Raw genomic sequence first — 16123 nt, 5'->3', positions numbered from 1 at the left:
CCCAAGTATGCAGAGATCGACCGCTCCACGTTGATTTGGTATCGACAGCAACGTGCAGCTGGTGTGATGGTACGTGGAACGGAGCTGAAGGCTGCTGCTGAGAAGTTTGCAAGGCTTCACGACGCCCTAGACTTCAAGGCATCCGAGGGTTGGCTCTTCGCGTTCAAGTTGCGACATGGCCTTACTAACCGTAAAGCACATGGCGAAGCATTGGACGCTAACGAGGATGGAGTGGACGAGTTTCGGCACAAGGTGAAAGGCTTGATCGACAGGGAGGGCCTCACTCTCGGTCAAGTCTATAACGCTGACGAAACTGGCCTATTCTATCGCTCGGTGCCAACGAACACTCTCGCCGATGAGACGGAGAAGCGTGTACCTGGCCGCAAGCTTTCTAAGGAACGGATATCTGCTTTGTGTTGTGCCAATGCTAACGGCATGCACCGGCTTAAGCCCGTTATTGTTGGCCGTGCAAAGCAGCCTCGGTGCCTTCGTGGGGTGATGGATGTCCTTCCTGTCGTATGGTACCATTCTTTGAAAGCATGGTTCACAGCTGTGATTTTCAAAGACTGGTTTCACCATCACTTCGTCAAGGAGGTCATACATTACCAGACGAAGACACTGGGAATTCCTCGCGACCAGGTAAAGGCTCTCCTTCTCCTCGACAATGCACCTGCCCACCCGTGCGACAAGGACTTGGTTGCTGAGAATGGCCGTATTAGGTGCATGTTTCTGCTACCTAATACGACTGCTCTCATTCAACCAATGGACCAAGGAGTGATCGTGGCAACAAAGCGCCTGTACCGTCGGAAGTTCCTGGACGAGGTGATGGTGGTTCTCGAGGACGAGGACGAGCGCAGGGAAGGACGTGACACTCGAGGCAAGCGGACTTTGGAAAACCTTCGCCGCTACAACATCAAGTCTGCGCTGTACAACTGGGCTAGTGCATGGAAGGAAGTCCCTGTGAAAACTCTTGAAAATGGTTGGTCTCGTCTGCTTCTCGGAACAGATGTGGAGTACGATTTCCTAGGGTTTGACGTGGATGACTTCCATGCACGGCTACGTACGCACGGCGACGATGTTGATGTGGACGATGTTCGTGAGTGGTTGGACGACGACGAGGGCGATCCTGGGTATCAGACGTTGTCTGATATCGAGATCGCGTCTTCGGTTGCTGGTGTCAGTCCCGAACTTGAAGATTCCGACGACGAAGGCGATGATGATGCAGACTCCGCCCAGCAGGACACTACTCCAGCCATCCCCAAGCTGAGCGCACTCCGGGAACATCTAGAGTTCGTCCTAGACTACCTGGAACACCCGGACTGCGACAGGGAGATGGGGCCCTTGGGACTCGTGGGAGGAAGTGCGTGCTTTCCGGCAGCGCATCATCAATCGCCAGAATCGTCGGTCCTTGCGTCAGTCAACGATTGACAGTTTTTCAGGCCCGTGACCCCCGCTGTGCCAAGCCCTGGTTCCACTCCGTTGCCTCCCCAAGACAGGCCCTCATGCTCCGAGCCACAGCCCAGCACATCAGCTACAGTGGAGTCACCGCTCGACGTGAGTTTGCGGCTGTCTTCAGAGTCTTCTGTAGTCGGTACGCCATCACCACTACCCACCGATGCACCCCTTGGACGCCTGCCAGTGATACTCTCGGGCTCTGACAGTGAATAAACAGCAAGAACTTCTCCACTAGACCACACGGGAATTTTGAGTGTTGTGCAGTGAAAAAACGGTGTGTTGTGTTAAGGTTTTCAAGTTGGGAGAAAAGACTAAGTAGAAAAGAAATTTAACGTAACTAACCTTCTTTGTTTTGGCTTTGGAAACTTAAAAAAACTTGGGAAAAGTTAATGTGCAACACTTAAATTTAATGGAACATTATTTGGACTAAAGTGAACACTGTGAAAAGAACGGACTTCTGTGTGTTAGTGACTAAGTTCAGTGCAAGACTTCAGGAAGAGTGTAGTGCAAGTGCTTCAGGAAATCGTTCTTACTGTCAGAGTCCGAGAGGAGGCGGTTATTCATCGAGGTGGCCAGGGACTTGCTGTAAGTAGCCAAAATGTTTCATGTTGTACTATTTTCCATACTATATTTACCAGAATGTTTCATATTGTATTTTTTCCCATACTATACTTACCAGAAAGTGTCATACTGTACTTCTTTCCATACTAAACTTACCTCATGCATGTGCAGTAGGAATGTGTTTTTCAGAGTTCGGTTAGGTTCGGTTAGGTTAGGTTCGGTTAGAGTCCATAAGTACCAGAATGTTTATTAATGTATGAACATACTTCTAAACCCACATTTTATGTGTCTATTGCATTTATTTCAGTCATTTATGTGCCTTATTGGTGTGATTTGGGTGTTAAATAGGTGCTATGCATGTCCGGAGGGAGTTGTATAGGTGTTTCTCTGTGTTAGGGTCCGTAAGTACAAGTCCATAAGCTGGGGCCCAATATCCGGACAAAACCAATATCCGAACCTACCGATGGCTCTATTGATCCGGATATTGGAGTGATTACTGTACTATATTATCATCAATATCATATCACCGTGTAGATCAGACATTCATTCTTAGATCTTTAGTGGAAAAGTTTCTAGAGAAGGGAAAGAAGTTGCATGCGGCCATCATGGATTTGGAGAAAACATATGACAGGGTGGACAGACAAGGACTGTGGAAATTATTAAGAATATAGGGAGTGGATGGGAAGTTGTTGAATGCTGTGAAGAGTATGTATGATGGTGCTAAGGCTGCAGCGCGTGTGGATGGTGAACCGAGTGAATTTTTCTCTTTGAAGGTTGCGTTGAAACAGGGATGTGTCATGCCTCCATGGTTGTTCAATCTGTACATGGATGGGGTAATAAAAGAGATACAAGGTAGGGCAGTGGATGTTGGAGTGGCCCTAGTGACAGAGGGTAGTGTTTGGAAACTCCCTCTACTGTTGTTTGCAGATGATACTGTGTTGTTATGTAAAGACGAAGGGGAGCTGCAAGGCTTGGTGGTTGAGTTTGGGAGTGTGTGTAAGAAATGGAATCTAAAGGTAAATATAGGGAAGAGTCAAGTTATGGTCTTTGAGAGAGGCGAAGTCAGTGAATGTACAGTGAGGTTGGATGGTAAGGAAATGAAAAATGTGTGTACATTTAAGTACTTGGAGAGTGTGACAGGTAAGGATGGAAGTTTGGAGGGTGAAGTGCTTGAAAGGGTACAACAAGGAAGAAAGGTTGCTGGTTCCTTGAATGCAGTGATAAGAAACAGGGAAGTGAGCAAGGAAGTGAAAAAGTTATTAACCCTTTGAGGTTTTTGGGCCGGGCAGATTTCATCTGTGCCAGAGTCAGCCACTCACACTGACCCACATTTTCGCGGCCCGGTATTTTACTTTGATCGCTCTGTGTCAATACACTTATCATGATAGAATGTTGGTTTTGGTGTCATTTTAAAGCTGAATAGTTGTACTTTATCACAGTATGTTCAGAAAAGGAGAACAAAGAAAATAAAATGTCAAAATGATGAGTTTAAGTTAGGCGAAAAGCAAAAATTTTATATCTTGCCATATAAAAATATTTGGCGAAAAATAATGAGTAAAGATATGTAAGTTTGGTTTAAACCAGGCAAAAATACAATAAATTACCTTTACAATGATATATAAATTATGGTAATTTTTGCATTTCATTGTGCAGTAAAGCAAAAGGAAAGAGATGCACAATTTTATTTTTGTCTCGGCCGCATATTCACTTCGCAATGTTTTTCTTTGATCGGTCATTGTTAATACACTTTCTATGATAGAATGCTGGTTGTGGTGTTATTTTGAAGCTGAATAGTTGTACTTTATCATAGTATGTTAATAAAAGGAAAACAAAGAAATTAAAAAGTCAAAGTGATGAGTTGAAGTTAGGCCAAAACCAATAATTTTATACCATGCTGTACAAAAATATTCACCAAGAATAAAGTTTTAAAGAAACAAATCCATGAGTCAGACTCAGCTGTGCAGTACCGCCACACATAGAGCAACCATTCTGTGGCATCATGCTCGAGCCTCTTTGGTATGATGCGGAAATGCGATTTATGGTGAATATTTTACAAAAGTTTCTTGAAATGACGATTAAAAGCGTCATCCGAATCTCTGAGGTTGGATTTCAAATGACGATTGAAATAGTCATCGAAATCTCAAAGCGTTAAATGACAGTATTGTGATTCCAACTCTAATGTATGGAAGTGAAGCTTGGACGTTGTTGGTGGGAGAGAAGTCAGGAGTGACAGCAGTGGACATGAGTTATTTAAAAGGAGCCTGTGGAGTTGCGTGGAGAGACAGGCTGACAAATGAGGATGTGAAGGAGCACTGTGGTGTGGATGTGATGGGAAGCGTTAGGAGGAACACACTGAGGTGGTTTGGCCATGTGGAGAGGATGGAGGGTGAGAGACTGATGAGGAGAGTGTACGTGAGTGAGGTGGAGGGGGGGAGAGGAAGTGGGAAGACAAGGATGAGATGGAGGGATGGAGTGGAGAGGTATGTGAGAGAGAGGGGTGTGAGTTGTGAGCAGGGGAGTGAAATGGCAGGGGACAGGGCGATGTGGAGCTGATTTGTTTGTGGCCACCTCGTACAGGATTGAGGCATCTGGCAATAGATAGATAGATCATTACCATCATCATCATCATCCTCTTCCCACTGTCAAATTGAGTGAGGAGATCGAGACTAATGATGCTTTACAATACCTATTTTGGAATGTGAATCAGAGGAAAGACAACCTGCAACATCTATATTATAAATTTTGTTTTTTTGAAATACTGTACAGTACATGTAGTCTTATAATTTTTGTAAATTCATTTAATATCGCAGCCACACCTGTATTAAGGGGACTCTGGCCATCAGATCCCCCGACGGCATAAAGGAAGCCACCAAGCACTGCCACTGCCACACCCAACCGTCGTGTGTTCATTGATGCAACTTTGGTCCACCGATTGCTCTGTGGGTCATACCTACAAGCACAAAGACCAGTTTTCAAAAATTTGGTGGGAACTGAGAAGGAGTAGCTATAAATAAACAGTCAAACATATAAGTACTATACCTGCACCATTACAAGAACAATGTATCTATAAACAAATGTAGCTACTGCATAAAGCACTTAAACAAGTAACATCCAAAACAACAAACATATCTACATTTCCCTACACTAACATTTCAAGCATCTGAAGTGTTTACCTGAACTTACAGTTAACTAATTACAGTAGTGTAGGCTGATTACATGTCTCCAATACACTTACAAGTGTGTTGGCAGTACTGTCACCAGGTAAACACAATCAGGCTCTATTTGTTCCTAATCTAAAATGTAATAGAAAAGTGATGGAGGTAATAACATTCCACTTGTTAAGGCTTTATTAAATGTTTAAGAACATCTGTAGTGGTTGCCTGTACTTAAAACCCAATTCCAACACTTGACAATTATCCCTCACTCACCTCTCTACAACGTTGAGACAAGACACACCATCCTGGCCACCCACTGCATACAGAAAGCCATCTAGCACTGCTACACCCACACTAGTACGACATGTGCTGGTGGGTGCCACCTCACACAGCCACTGGTTTGTCTGTGGGTCATATCTGTAGGTACAAAGAGAATTAGTGCCTTAATATATACTTAAGCCTTTAAATATCATTCTGTTTTTCTTTCCTTCATTCTTTCCTCTTCCTTCTATCTTTGGGTAACTCTACACTGAGTGACAAACCAAATGATTTCCTGTACACCAGGAAACCATTTATTATGCTGGGTGGTAAACATATAACCAAATTATGGCACCTGGTGGTTTAGTGGGTAATTAAGGTGCTCCAATCGGATTGAGCCTGTGTATGTTTTTATCCAAGGGATAGCTGGGGTTCATTGCTCACGTAATGTCACTCAGGGATGAGTGAAGCTGGTCTCATCGTAAATGTCAGGACCAACTTGCCTAGCAATGGGTTCCTACGTTTCTCATGGGGCGACATAGGATTGGATGTAATTCAACATAAATAAAACAGCAGGAGTGAGAAGTATAACAGAAGTAAACTGAAGAGTAATAGCAACTGCATTTAGAACACCAAAAGGCATTTAACCAGAAATATACTGTAAAAAGGAGTGAAGAATCGCTGACAATTATGAACCAAAAATAAAGTACTGTACATGTAACACATTACTGCCTAGTGGTAATTTATGCAAACTGAGGGAAGAGTGAAAATCTAACTATGGATATACTGGGAACAGGAATGAAGAATCACTGATAAATACAGCAGACCCCTGCTATAACGGACTACCATAATTGGGGGATAGCCTCTCCAAAAAAGCCGACAGTCTGTTATATTTAGTGTCCCCCAAGGTGGGATTTCAAATACATGTTTGAAATAAATGAGTATATTTTCAGATGGTTTTACACTGAGTGACAAGCCTAATGATTTCCTGTAAACCAGGAAAAAAACCAGGAACCACTTACAACGCTTGGTGGTAACCATATAACCAACCCATACGTGTTCCCTAAGTGTCAACAAGAGGGTTGGTGGAGGGTTAGTGTCCCTCTCCGTAAATCAACTAACTCAAAGACAAACGACCACCCATTACAGGTTAACTGCTTTTTGCAACGAATGGATTGATGGACAATAGCATATTCTAGTATTAAAAAGGTAAACTACAATAATCCATAATCCAACGTAATGGAGCCAAATGCATGTCTTGGCTGTGGCTCCATCTGGATAGAGGACTTTTCCCCTGGCCTCCATCCATACATAACCTAACATTGAAAGCCAGTGTAAAAGAGAACTGCAGTACATAGTTCAACACTTGTTCCTGTTGTCTGTTGTTTAATACCACTCTATTTGGTTAAGCAGATCTATAAACCACAGCCAAGCAACTACCATGGTCAAGCAGACCCATCAACCACAGACAAGCATGCATGGAACAGCAAGGCATGAAGCAGGTAGGGAACCACCATGAAAGCTACCACATGCTTTGCCATAACAATGGAGTAGGAAGAGCTGCTCACTACACAAGCTACACACATGAACTGAGGGCGAGCAACAGGAGTGTCTGGCAGCCGTAAGGCAAACAAACCTGCCCGACATAGCAGAGCGACCGGGCTGTTCTTGCCCGTCTGGGTGGAAATTTTTTGTGCAACCATAATTTTGAAACAGATGCAACCATGTTGTCCGGACAGTGGGAAAAAATGTACGAATAATGGTTTGGAACAGCCAGATCACAGCATCCAAGTAATGGATGGTCTCAGTAATGGTCATCCGCATAACTAAGAGATTACTGTATGCCCATTTTACACAAACTTAGCCAATAATTTCACTCTGTTGCAGCTTATTTCACATCCTTGTCACGGCACTTCTTCATGACTAGTACAATGCAGGTACGGGTACAATGCCAATTTTCCAGCATCAGATGGTCCAGCACCTCTTTTCCCAGTAATCAAGACAAAATTATGAGAGGGCACTTGAAATTCCCATGACCACCAGACTAGTTTACCGGGCGGACAGAGACAGTGTTAAGTGTGGCATGTGATCATTTGGACTATTTACACTGCATGTCTTGTTGGTGATCAATGCATTTCACCTGATTTTTATCTCATTTGTATCGACATTAAACGCCAGCTATGGCTTCTAAGACATATACAAGTGTCAGTGGTGGTGTCAAGCATAAACATCAGTTTATGCCAGTACAGTCAAACTTCCTTGAGCATTGTCCTTTGGTCTGCCAAATTATCAATAACAAAACTTCTCAATAACCAAATAAAGCAAAAAATGGGAATAAATGTTAATTAATTCAGGACCCACAAGTTTATACTCACTTCTTTGCCTAATCAGTCAATTAATCAATCATTTCCTGTGGCACCCCACGGGATGCATAGGGCCTCAATGAACTCTCTCCACCAATATTTGTCTCTTGCCATCTCCTTCAGGTCCCACCAACACTCCTCTCCTGCTTCTTTTTTCATTGTCCTCAACCAGGTTTCCCTCGGCATACCTCTACCTCTTCTTCCTCTAGCAGTCCACTCTGGCACATCCTGTATTAAACTACCTTCTTTTCTGTATATGTGCCCCAGCCACTTCCAGCGAGACAGTCTCACATATTCATTAACTGGTTCCACTCTCGTAATATCGCTTACTCTTGCATTTGTAACTCTGTCTTGCCCACTTTACCCCAAGAATCCTTCTCAGTATTTTATTCTCAAATCCTAATACTTTCTGATCTGTTGCAATTGTACTGTACCAAGACTCATGCCCGTTAATTAAAACTGGTCTAACCATGGACTTGTAAATTTTCACTTTAGTATGTATCGAAAGCATATTATTATTCCAAACAGATTTCAACATTCCAACAGCTCGTCAAGCCTGTCTAATCCTCTCCTCAATTTCATTGTTTAATGATCCATTAGATGATACAATCGTTCCCAGATATTTAAAGTTTTCTACATTCTTCACCACATTATTCCCAATTACACAATCGGTTTGGTTCTCCACGTTCATATTAATAATTACAGTCTTTCCACAATTTATTACCAATCCCACTTTTTCTCCTTCCTCCACCAGACAATCAAGCACCCTCTGCATCTCGTAAATACTTCAGCAAATCAGTACAATATCATTATTATAGTCCAAATCCATCAGCTTCTCATTTTCTTTCCAGTTAATTCCTGCACCTGTTCTCCTTACAACCTTTTTCATAACATAATCCATAACCAAAACAAACAACAATGGCAAAAGAACTCCTCCTTGAATCACTCCTGACCTAACTTGAAATGGATCACTCAAAGAACCACCCACCATTACCTTACAAAAAGTACCTTCATGCAAGCTTTTAATAATATCTTTTTTTTATTTTTTTTTTGCCTAATACCAGAATAATAATCTCTAAAAGACTGGAGGGACTGGATCAGCAATGTTTACAATGATTCTGCTCCTCTTGATTGTGAATCAAAATACTGTACCCTTTTCTCTCCATTTCTCCAAACTAACTTTGTGAGCCAGTATTGTTATCAATGTATTTTGACCAAGAATATGAAATTCTCACAATTAACTATTCCTAACCATCAAATTTCTTGCTCTTTTGGTTAAGTTTACCATTAAATACTATATATTAACTTTTACCACAGTCAGTGCAAGAGGTTATTTTCAGCACTGGTACTTACTAAGAACTTTATTAGTGTGAAATGCATAAGGCATTATGTTTTGGGGTTGTTTTTGTGTGGGAGCCAGTAGCCACCAGACACATTGTTACTATAGTACCCAACAAGTGCTCGTGGGCCCTACGGGCCCCTTGCACTTGCTCCTGAAGAGGGCTCTCACGTTTATGTGTTGTTCTACTGTTACATTGCCACATGGATTTTTTGCAGCTAACCAACTAATCGTGTTATTTGCAGCTTCGGGAATGGAACCCAAGTTGTCCAAACACAAGTCCGAAATACCTTAGTTGTACCTGTGAGCAAAAAGTTTTATGGAGATCTTATACCAGGTGCCAAGAGTGGTGTTTTTCAGTAAAAATGTGATCACCCATTATATACAGTAAACGTTTTTCAATTGTGACAGGACCAAGTTTTTTCACATCAGCAAATTTTTTTATTTCTGTGCCAATTTTGGTGCGATTTGAATGTGTAGCTTCGGCTGCCCAAAACACACACACACACACACACACACACACGGCTGGTGCTATTGTATATTAGATACATAACTACCCAGTGACCTACCACACTGGCCACCCATAACTCCACTTAATTTCACTCAACTGTCTGCTCACAATGGTGTAGTAACAGCTATTTGGAGGGATTTAATGCTGTAAGACATTTTAATTACTGTATGCTAAACATGAAATCAGTAAAGCAGGATAAGACTGAACTGTTGAAAAACCTAGACAGAGGTGCTTCCATGCAAACGTTATGACCTAATATGGTACTGGTTTGGTTTGTCAACTGCTTATGATATAAGGAAGGGGGGGGAAAAAAAAACTAAGCAAACAGTGATTTGAAGAAGCACATGAACATTAGCAAAACTATAAATGATGGTAAAAGTTAAGTGATGATGGAAAGGTTTCGACAGCATTGGATGAAGTGGACTTGTCAAGTAGCTTGATAATGAACAAAGCTCAGCTGTTCCATAAAGAATTTAAATTAGAATATGAGTGTGATTATACTCAAGGATAGTGGGTCTGAGGTGTACTGTACTGTACTGTTGAATTATTATATGTGACCTCCATTGGTCCTTGCTGAATGATTATACGTGACATAGGCGGCCTTGGTTAGTCTGGCAAACAGTTCATCTGGCAAGGCTCTGGAAACAAGGGTGGCAGAAATTGGTGTTATACCTGTATTATTATTGCCCATTATTACAACCTGGCGATCACGACAAGGAAAGGGCAATTTCAGACCAGGTTGGAGTAAAAAGGGTAGGTACCACGTGTGTATAATGATCCACCGATTACTGCACATAACTGGTACTCAGCCTAGTGCATGATCATGAAATTGCATGATAATGAAAGCACAGAACCTATGGGATTTATATTGACTGGTAGTGGGCACCCCACTTGTAAACCTTAATTTTTCCTTCCACATGAATTTATATCTGCTAAATATACACACAGTATACAGTTATGGCATGGCAAGTACCAGAAACATATGGGCATGGTTCGGGTTACTAGCAGTGATGAAAAAGGGCACAATACAGAAGAAACATGTACCATATAGAAAACTGAAATGAGATTGTGGTAAGGGGTTCTGAGGCTAGAGGTTGGAGAGTCAGTGGTTTCTACCACCTGGAATTAACTCATCCAGTAGGGCAACATCTTTGAATCCCTCAATGCCATAAAAACTCACAAATAATGTACCATCAATGTTGGCAGAAACCAGATCTTGTGTGTAATTAGGACGTTTTTTCACAGAATGATAAGCAATAACAGCGGGAGTGCAGACTATCATCTTGCGGTGAAAACAAAAAAACACTATAATCAAGTGCGCAATAGCCAAGGGACCTCTGTACTGGCCCCACTTCATGGACGTTGTTCGTTATTGCCAACAGAAGACTGGTGGCCTTCGCATTGTCCATTAAAGTTGATATCCAGTCTATCAAGGTCCACTACTGTAAAGCGAGGGTCTACTGTATGTAAAATACACTGCATACAACAGTATATTTAACAATATACTGGTTGTTCATGCAAACAGAAGGAAAAGTGAATGGGAATGATCATAGGATTTTCAAATGAAATGGATTTACTGTAATAGTGGGTCAGTGTAAAAGTAAATGACTGGGTTTACCTGAAAGAGGATTGGTAATTTATGACTGCTACAGCAGGTTCACTTTATGGTGGTACTTGTTACACTCCGGATTTTACTTCACAGTAATACAAATCATACTTCCCTTATTTTTCTTTTACTGCACTGCCAACTATTCATTTCCTGCAGTGGAAATCCAAGAAAAAATGAAATTCATTTCACATCACTACTGTACAGTTAAAATTTGTCTTTTTCTTTCATTTAACTGCATGGCCAACTACCAATATTTCACAGTGGAAATCGAAGAAAAAATTAAACATAACTGCAAAGCATCCATACTTTCACTTTTCTGTAATCAGCTGACAAGCTGAAGTCCTGTGCGTTTACCGCCAGTTTGGGACAATCAGGCAGTTGAAATACTGACTGCAGAAGAAATGTATGTGTAAATCAGCATGGAAAAATGCATGTTTAACAGGATGAGTGGAGAAAGTTTCGTTTCATTTGTTTCATTTTTAAAGGCTCCAACATGCTTGAATGCGTCGGCCTTCGTCACCTAATGGCGCTTTCCATGCTGCACAATCCATTGCAGCTTCCCTGTTCAGTCCCTTAACCCCGAGGTCACACTTAATAACCTCGTCCCATGTCTTTCTCGGTCTACCCCTCATAACCTCACCCCTAATATTAACACTTCTCACCTTCCTCACCCAAGTATCATCCCCCATCCTCTCCACATGTCCAAACCATCTCAATCTACCTCTCCTCATCACAACCCAATACACTCTTGTCCCATCCTACCTCTCAACTCTTCCATCGTAAACCCAGCCCCCCCGGACCTTGTGACAAGTAATGCACTGTGACAAAAAAAATGTGGACTGTAGCATGACAAAACATGAAGTGATGAAAAAGAAAGAAGAATGCATTAAAAGTAAAAAATTAAGCTATGAGTTAGAAAGAAAATCCTTCTGAAACAGTAAGGGTGAAAGGTGTGTAAGTGCAAAGGCCCTTAGACATGCAGTGTAGAAAATGATTTGTGAAAAGTGGCAAGGGGGAAAAAAAAAAAAAAAAAAAAAAAAAAAAAAAAAAATACACTAAGAATGGAGTGTAAGGGAGTAGACTGTAGCAACAGTCAAACACGGTGGTATTCCCAAAGTGGATGGAAAGCTGATGGCAGGGAGAGCCAGGGCTCCTGTTTCATCAGCCCCCAGGACTAGCTTCTGACTAACCCGCTTTGCTGAACTTTTTCGGTGTTTCAGTAACACAGAGAGTAGGCCAGCATGCTCTCCAATACAAGTTCTTCTAACTGTCAACATCAAACTAGATGCACATAACACATTACACTTCCTTTTCAAAGTTTTATAAAATTTATAAAATGGGGGGGGGGGACATAAAAGCCCCACCATCTGCCCCTATCCCGATGATGACCAAGTGACATGCCTGGAACCATCGTCTGACTCGCTTCTTCTTCATTTTTGCAACATTCGTGACCTTTCTCTCTGTTAAGCACCACCTCTCCTCCTCTAAACCTCATCATCTCTTCTTCACAGAGACTCAACTGTCTGAGACGACTGATAGCAAACCCTTCTCTGTATCCTCCTACTTTCTCTATACCGTACTCATTTCAAAGTCAAAGGTGGCTGTTGTGTATATGTACACAACTTATCTTGCTCTCGTGTTCCTGAACTTGAATTGTATGAATTCTATACTATCTGGCTTTGGCTATCCTGTCATTCTCTTGCTAAATATACCTGTGCTGTTTACTTATCCCTTAATTCTCCTGACTATGAAAAATTCTTCAACTATCTTACTTCTAAGAGGAAACACATCCTATTAACACTTTGGCAGGCCCCGCACGTGCACCTCGCTACACCCCAAGGTCAGCCGGCCAGAGGTTGCCAGGCAGCCAAGTAATCCCTTTATTATCCAGACATTTTGGGCCCGGGCCTTTAAAACCCAAAAATGGCCAAAAAGCATTAAAAAAAATTACAAAAAAAATCTGACATTTTTTTCAACCGTACTTTGAACTTGGTGCGCGGCATCAAACAGCTGTGTTTACGCGCGCCCCTTGCTTCCCCTCCCCAGTTACCACCTAACTACCATCCTGACTAGATGCTCATCGCAGTGGATGCCACACATGCTTGTTTTTGTGAATAAAAAGTGAATAAACTGCAATACCTCACCACTAGACCACATGGGAATTTACAGTGTTGTGCAGTGTTATGAAATTAGAATTCTGAGTGGAAAGATTAAGTACAGAGTGCAAACTGGCGGTTGAAACTGGCTGTTGAAACTAGCATGGTGCAATTAAGAACAGAATGTACAGTGTTAACCCATTAACTGCGGGGCGTCACTTTCGTGACGCTTGGGAGCAAGGGATCATACCGCAGGGCGTCACTTTTGTGATTCTGTGTTATTTTGAATTCGCCCGGGCTTTCAAGTGGTGGCTTGTATCATCTATCAGTACTGAAAATGTCCAACACTAGTCAGCACTCCTAATCTCATCTGTACTTCCATCCATTGTTGACAATTTTGCCATCCCTCCCCGTTCTTGACTCCCCTCCCTACCTCCCCTCCATTACCCTCTCCTCTAGCCTGCCCGGCCACGCTGCGCTACGTAATTCTTCGCCGGAATTTTCCACTGATTTCATCCATTGAAATAAGCCCTACACCCTATTCTTATACAATATATACAAAAAAGAAATAAGGTAAGTGATAGTGCCATACACCTGGAATTGGCTAATTATCACCTGACAACACCTCACGTGCACTCGTCCGCTAATTTTCCCTGTTTATTTCCCCTTGAAATATGTCATATAATCTATTCTCGTAATAAAAATATATATAAGAAAGGAAGGGAGAAGCCTAAGTGATATTTACATTCACCTGGAACTACCTAATTTATTATGTATTGTCTAGATCTCCTGCCAATCATTTCATAGCGTATATATTAGCAGTTGTCACCATGCTGACACTGGCAGCCTTTCACTGACCCTAGGCCACCACAGCATTCAGTTTACTGTCGTCTTTCAAGGTGAAACCACGTCGGTGAAACCACGTCGGATTCGTGCCTGTCCATTTCGCTGCTTTTTAGCCCCCATGCAAAGGGCCCTGTGACCTCTACCCCTACTAAACCTCATGTGGAAAAGCGTTATGAGGAACATGCTGAGGTGGTTTGCCCATGTGGAGAGGATGGAGGGTGAAAGACTGACGAAGAGGGTGTATGTGAGTGAGGTGGAGGGGGGAAGAGGGAGGGGGAGGCCGAGGATGAGATGGAGGGATGGGGTGGAGAGGTATATGAGAGAGGGGGGTGTGAGTTGGGATCAGGGCAGTGAAATGGCTGGGGGACAGGGCGACTTGGAGGCGATTTGTTTGTGGCCACCCCAAACGGGATTGAGGCGTCTGGCAATAGATAGATAGACAGATAGACAGAAAAGGGTAAAGGGCTAAGTGACTGCTGTGGAACGTGAACTGGCTAATTTATCAAAGAAAATGATGGACAGTGACTACAAACTTTCTGGTGAGTAAAACAGTGCAAGTAGAAATGTACATAATGTGTAAACAGCAAGTGAAAGCAATGAATGTAAATAAAAGTGAACAATGGAAAATAGTTTTATAAGTTACTGCAAGTGACAGTGCATAACACAGTGTAAATAAAATAGAAATGTAAATAATGTAAATAAAATAGAGAATGTAAATAGAAATGTTAATGAGTAGTAATATAAGACTATGAGTACAGTATATATATACTAGGAGTAATGAAAGTGAATGTTTCACTCTAGCATGTATGAATACTATGAGTTATGAAAGTGAAATTGAAAGTGACAGATTCGCTCTCAACGCTAGTATACAGGAAGAGAAAGTGAATGCTACTTATATTATTGAAAGAGAAATTGAATGTCTACAGTGACAATAAACTACTATTACTGAAGGAAACTTATGGATAAAGACTGCAGATATATATAAGTGTTATATAGTAATAGAAATATAAAGTGTGAGTGTTTTTATGAATAGTAAATGACAGAATACCAGCGGTGAACGAGCGCATGTGGGAAGCTGGTACGCGCTCGTAATTTTCATTGCTTTCGCAGTGTTTTTTTTTCTTGGAGTATGGATTCCAAACTATTTGAAAATCATAGAATAGTGTTTCTAGTGACAATATCAGGCTGTGGTAATCATATTACGGGGTGTCGGGAAATGTAAAGTGGAGACTTCGTTACCCAACTTCAGAAGTCTCCACAAGTCCTACGGTACTCGACGAAGGCTCAACAAACATCCCAGGAGAAAGCTAAAGGTATGTTCCATATGCATATGTAATTATAATATTCTATGACTAATAACTCATTTTTGGCAAATATTTTTACAAAGTCTGTTGGAGTGCGAATATCGCCGCGGGACACGCAAGGAGCACCAAAACAACCCCGCGGTTTAGGGGTTAAACAATTATAACTCATAGTGCAATGAATTAAGTGCAGCACAACACTGGATTACTGTACGTGCTTCAAGAGCATTTTCACCACTGCCAGAGCCTTAGAGGAGGCAGGTTAACCTTCATAACAAATGGTCATGGACGTGTTGTGAGTACCTTGTACACTGATAAATATTTTCCATACTCATTTCTAATTCCTCATTCTCTGGTTCCTTTTCATTTATTTCGTGCTTGCTGTCCCTTATTTGTGTAAACAGGGTCTTAAATAGGTGCTATGCATGTCCGGTAGAGTAATGTAGGTGGTTTTCTGAGTTAGGTTGGGTTAGGGTCCATAAGTACTAGTCCAGGAGGCAGAAGCCCACTATCTGGACGGACCCACTTTCCGGACATGCCTTTGGCTATATTACATTGGATAATGGGAAGATTACTGTAGTTAACTGCAAATGTTTATATTCTTTTCTTATTTCAGACCTTATTTTTCG

General features: G+C 41.9%; 1 protein-coding gene across 1 annotated transcript in view; it reads right to left on the bottom strand.

Annotated features, from left to right (window-relative positions):
• The window catches only part of LOC145414870 (kelch-like protein diablo), a 164939-nt gene that overhangs the window by 39287 nt on the left and 109529 nt on the right, over positions 1 to 16123 (bottom strand). Inside the window, exons 9-10 of the mRNA XM_080284290.1 lie at positions 5445 to 5588; positions 4833 to 4966 (exon numbers count right to left, since the gene is read on the bottom strand). Coding sequence (XP_080140416.1) covers positions 4833 to 4966; positions 5445 to 5588 — 278 coding nt within the window. The remainder of the gene's footprint in view (positions 1 to 4832; positions 4967 to 5444; positions 5589 to 16123) is intronic.

Source organism: Coenobita brevimanus, chromosome 101, assembly GCF_032717465.1.
Source record: "Coenobita brevimanus isolate Jiangsu-jjx chromosome 101, ASM3271746v2, whole genome shotgun sequence".
NCBI lineage: Eukaryota > Metazoa > Arthropoda > Malacostraca > Decapoda > Coenobitidae > Coenobita > Coenobita brevimanus.
Note: the sequence above shows the minus strand (reverse complement) of the source record. Positions and strands in the feature narration are given on the sequence as shown.